Raw genomic sequence first — 5,809 nt, 5'->3', positions numbered from 1 at the left:
TAAATTTTTTAAAAAGAGAGAGAGAAGGGTAGGGATAGCCAGAGTCTTCAAAACAAAATGAAATGATTTTCTGGGCATCTTATTATATCTTACTATCAAGAGGAAAACACCTTATAAGACCTGTGATAAATGTCTACCTCAAGGTGCAAGAACCAATCCTTATTTAGTAGACAGTTGGCTCCTGGGTGGCTCAGTCTGTTAAGCATTGGACTTTGGCGAAGGTCATGATCTTAGGATCCTGGGATCAAGTCCCACATGGGGTTTCCTGCTCAGCAGGGAACCTGCTTCTCCCTCTCTCTCTGCCCCACCCCCACTCATGCTCTCTCTCTCTCTCTTTTAAATAAATAAATAAACAAACAAATAAATAAACTCTTTAAAAAATAGATAATAGACATATGATAAATCTTTTCTAAAGTAAAGAATGCATGACAGAAAAACAATCAGGGTTTTGAAGGGGCGGGGGGTGGGAGGTTGGGGGAACCAGGTGGTGGGTATTAGAGAGGGCACGGATTGCATGAGCACTGGGTGTGGTGCAAAAACAATGACTACTGTTACATTGAAAAGAAATAAAAAATTTTAAAAAAAAGAATGAATGAATGAGCAAAAATAACTTTAAATGTCACAAGTTTAATTGCAAACAATTTTTTAAAGCTCATTTACCTCAATTTACTTTCTGAATGTGTCAGCTCTTGGTTTTACTTAGAATAAATACTTCCACTACATAGGAAGAATCTTTTAGTCCTCCCAGCAAAAATTCTCTCTCGCCATTATCGAGGATGAAAGAGTAAGGTATTCCTTAAAAGCAGTCTACTGCCTGTCCTTAGTGTGTGTCAAGAAATCTCCTAAATTAAATCAGGGTGGAGATCTATGGGTAAACAACCAATGCAAAGAAACAGTAAAGGTTCTTCATGTCTCAGAAGAAATAAATTTCTCTTTGAAGTTTTTCTTGACTCGCCAAGAATAGATACTAAGTCTGCTATGATTTTATGAGTTTTGTTATCACTTTGTGCATAGTACTTTCATAGATTTCTCTCCAGTTCTCCTGTGGAAACTATGTATCAGTGCCTGATACATAGAAATTATTGAGCCACGATGTGGCTGGTTGGCTCACAATTGTGGAAGAAATATCCACAGGTCCACAGAAGAAGCAGCCACATAATGGAACTATGAAGCCATGAGCATTGCCCAGGATGGGGGACATGGCCTTCATGCCTAGTGTGGCCTACTCTGAGATTCCAAGTATTTGGGGGAAAAAAAAAAAGCATTTTCAGGATAAATTCTACAGCATCCTTTTGTTGGTTTACAAGCTCTTCTGAATCTTTCCAGGTGTAATCTGAAACCAGTCTCCATATTTGGGGGGCAGTGAGAGACCCAAAAAAAGGCAGGTCACTCCAGATTGGTAGACGGCAGGTTTAATAAGCAAAGGGAACTTGCATACAAGGTTGTCTTGGGTGACCACAGGATGCGTGGGTCCTCACACCCAGTCACCAGAGTCTTAAAAGTTGATATAGGTGCATTAATGGGGTTCAGTCGTATATGCTGCCCAGATTCTGTGAGCACCTTATCAACATGTCAAGACTCTGTCCTTGGAGCAGCTCCTGAAGGGGGGAAGACAAGCAGAACCAATGTTCCAAGAACAATGGCAGAGGTGTAGACCTCCCATCACCCGGATCCAGCTCATGGGTCAACTGATGTCAACTCTGGTCCCAGACTGTGAGTTTCTGCACATCAGAGAATGGGCCTTATAGCACTATCATTCCAACACCTAGCACTTTCCTTTGTATATAGTGATACATTTTTAAAGTTTCTTGAAGAAATAGCTGAGCTATTTTAATAGAATTAACAAGAACCCCAGGAATGGCCTATGCTATTGCCTCTGAGAATGGAGTCCTCCTCACCTCTCTGTTTTCTCAAGAATATCAGCACAATGTTAGGAATGTAGCATGGTGGTTAAGTGCAAGGCTTTTGGAGTAAAAGTGAATGGAGTTCGAATCACAGCCCAGCCTCTTCCTAAATGCATGGCCTCAGACAAGTCATTTAACCCTTAGAAGTCACAGTTTTCTCAATTACACAATAAGATTGATAATAATACCTATTTCTTAGGATTGTTATCAAGTAACATATATACAGGAGACATTTATTACAATATCTTCTATACAGTCCATGCCCAATAAGGAGAAAATTGTATTTTTGTTATCAATAAATATAATTGCATTTGTGAATATAAAAAATGTTATTTTATTACAAGAAGCAAAACTATGATTAATAAATGCAGCAGAGTTGTTGATAAAATACATCTAAAATTAAGAAGAATGAGTTAGGTGCTCCCATGCTCACCAAGTCAGAGGCCACACATTTCCTTAAATCCTATGCATTTACTAAGGGCATAGTAAGAAAGTCATTCATGGATGTCAACGCACCACGAACTTTCTTTTATTTTCTGCTTCCTTTGTGTTTCTTTTCTTTCTTTTCTGTTTCCTTTGCTTTTGTTTTTCCTCAGCTTGGAATTGTTTTTGCTCAAAATACACACACACACACACACACACACACACACGTTATCTAGTAAAATTCCATTCACAGAGTAGGGTAGGTTTAATCATAGGTTTTTAACAAAGTAACAAAGTGATCAGATCTAAGCTTTAAGAAATAATTCATCCTCAGTTGGGAAAACAGCTTGAAGGTGGAAGTGTATGGATGTAAGAGAGATAGTTTTAGCTCTATGAAGTTCTAGGGACACTGAAAATTTCTAGGAAAGGATTCTATAATACAGAAAGTGGAGAGAAGAGATAAGAAAAGTATGAACCCTTTTCCCTGCTGGAGGTTCATGCATATCAGTTCTCTAACGATATTACCCTTGGGGCAAGTACAGTTAAAATAACTAGTCAGTCAAGGAGTGAAGTAATTCCTTCCTCATTTCTCCGGAAGAGCACGAGACGTTGCCGCACTACTCAAACCCAGCAACACTACTGGTCTCCCTGCTCCTCTCTTTCCTGTTTTCCCTTGTTTTCTCCTATCAAGTAGATGCTGAAGACTTTCTTTGTTAGGGCATCTCCACCCACAGCCTATGGGTTTTCTCTCATTTACCTTCCCTTCTCTATCTAAGATTTTTATTAGATCATATTAGCTTCTTCTTATCAGCCTTTCCCCCTTACTCCTGTCTTTCCGTCTGGTGTCATAACATTAAGGAGTGAGGATGAGGGCCTGGCTGTGTGGCACAGTCATGGGAAAATGAGACTGACAATCATAGGAGTTGTGTGGGCGGGCTACGGAGGAGAGGAAATCTCCTAGCATTTACCTTGTAGTAAATGTAAATTTACACTAAATGTAAATGTACCCTTTATTACATCTTAATTGGGGTATGAGCCCTGGAGAAAATCACCCTTTATGAAGCATGTATAAGAAGACTCAGTAAGAGAAAGAGCCCTCAAACAAAATAGGACAAGGAGAGTTCAGCATCTTCAAAGCCAAGGGAAAAGGGAAGAGTCATTCAGTACTGTTGGATGCAGCGTGGCTGTGCTGGCTTACTCATTCAATGGGGATTTATTGATGTCATCACTTAATTCACAATATCTTTAATTGCATTGAACACAAAGATTAAGATTTTGGACTCATTATGAAAAAAAAAAAAAGCACTGATTCCTTGATGGTTATATTGCTTTATTTTTTTTAAGACTAAGTTTTAAATTTTGTTTTTGCACTTATAGTATTATTCAGTGATCTTCTTGACCTAAGATTCTTTGCCATAGTCTTAAACTACTGCACAATTGCAGCTAATGGCCTTGTCAAGCTTCTTCCCCTGTCACTATTACAGAGGCCTACCCATGGTCCTAGCTTCTTACAGTCACCAGCAATAATGAAATGGATTGAGTCTTGAGCAAAATGGCCTCCACTCACTTCACACATTATAGTTGTGATGGCCTTGGCTCGTTACCGATCTAGACATGGGACTCATGTTGTACAGTACTGCTAAGGTGTGAATGGAACAGGTGAGGCATAGGAGAACCTGCTGAAACATGTCTATACAGATATTCGTCAATAATGAATACTGGGTGTTATTCACAACCGATAAGTTATTGCAACCTACCTCAGAAACTAAGTATGTACTGTATGCCGGCTAATTAAATTTAAATTAGGAAAACAGTGAATACTTAATTTAGGAATTAGGGTTATTTTCCAACTATATCCATTAGTGATACCACAGAGGGAACTTTGTCTTATGAAGATGAGTTTTCAATTACCATATCTGATCAACATTTGACTATGTTAAAATTAAATATTGACCCAGATCATTTCCATAATATGAATTTATCTTGACTGAATTGAGTGGCAGGAAGCTGATTTAACAAAGTCAGATCCAACCATATGTAGGTTGGATAAAGACTGAAAGAAACTATTACATACACTAAAATCACTAAAACTATTACATATCTAGTTTTAGTGAATTTTGTTCTTGGTGACCTCCAGAAGACCAGTTTCAGTAAAAGCTGGTGGGAAAAGATCACAGAGAGCTGAGAATGAGAAGTCACCAACAACTATGTAGACTTCCAATAATTAGATCTTACTTGAGGTCCTTGGTCTTATGAAAAAAGATTTTAGCTTGACCCCAGTGTTTTTTTATAGCTTCCTTTATTTCTTTATTCCTCAGACTATAGATTATGGGGTTAAAGAAGGGGGACAAAACTGCAAAGGCCAGAGCAATGACTGTATCCCAGAATAAGGAATAGGTGGCAGAGAAGCGTAGGTACATGAGGGCCACACTGCCAAAGAAGAGCAGAAAGACAGTGAGGTGGGAAACACACGTGGAAAATGCCTTGCGTCGGCCATCAGCTGACTGAATGCGTAGAATTACAGTCACAATACCAACATAGGACAAGAAAATGAGCATCACGGCTATAATAATCTCCACTGCATGGACAATATCCACTACCTGAATCATGACGATGGCTTGTGGGTCTGTGCAAGCCAAGCGTAGCACAGGGAGGAAGTCACAGAAGATATGCTCAAGGTGATTAGAGCCACAAAACGGCAGTGTGGAGATCCAGGCAATCTCAGGGAGGGGTGTGATAAAGCCACAAACACAGCAACTCAAAGTCAGTTGGACACACAGCCTGGGGGTCATGATAGTGGGATAATGGAGAGGGCTACAGATGGCCAGGTAGCGGTCAAAGGCCATAGCTGTCAAGAGACAAACCTCACTGATGCCAGTGGAGTGGAAGAAATACATCTGCAGGAGACAGCCATTCAAGGAAATGCTCTTCTTCTCACTCAGCAGGCTGGTGAGCATCTTCGGTATGGTCGATGTGGTGTACCAGATCTCCAGGAAAGAAAGGGCGCTGATGAAGAAGTACATGGGAGTGTGGAGGTGAGCGTTCAGCTGGACCACTGTGATGATGACCAGGTTTCCAAAGACAATGAAAGTGTAAATGAAGAGCAGTGGAACAAAACAGATGACAGAACCTTCCCAGGAATAAGGGAAGGCAGAGAAGATGAATTCCTGATTGGTGCTTTGATTGGGGCTCTCCATTTTCTAGTCGAAAACAAGGACTTCCAACTCCCAGTGCACTCAACCTTGTAGGAGATGTCTACTATTGGTCAGAGAGTAAATATGCTTACCAAATGCCAACTCTGTGTAGATCCCTGTACTGGGGATGTGGAGGAAGACAAAGAAAGAAGGAAATAGTCCATACCCCACGATGCTCACAACTAAAGTTATAGTATGGGACAATCTCCAGTCACAAAGTGTAGTCAATATTTTAAACCAATGATTCCCTAATTTTCACATCTTCAGAACCATATGGAGGCATTGTTA

General features: G+C 40.0%; 1 protein-coding gene across 1 annotated transcript; it reads right to left on the bottom strand.

The window, feature by feature from the left end:
* Window positions 1-4,558: 4,558 nt before the first annotated feature.
* Window positions 4,559-5,524, bottom strand: OR6K2 (olfactory receptor family 6 subfamily K member 2; the record flags this gene model as incomplete). The annotated part of the gene is made up of 1 exon (XM_082703914.1): window positions 4,559-5,524. One exon carries the CDS (start codon window positions 5,522-5,524, stop codon window positions 4,559-4,561), a length of 966 nt encoding a protein of 321 aa, XP_082560040.1.
* Between the last annotated feature and the right edge of the window lie 285 nt (window positions 5,525-5,809).

Source organism: Mustela nivalis, assembly GCF_964662115.1.
Source record: "Mustela nivalis genome assembly, chromosome: 16".
In the NCBI taxonomy this organism is placed as follows: Eukaryota; Metazoa; Chordata; class Mammalia; order Carnivora; family Mustelidae; genus Mustela; species Mustela nivalis.
This window is presented reverse-complemented; position numbering and strand designations above follow the sequence as displayed.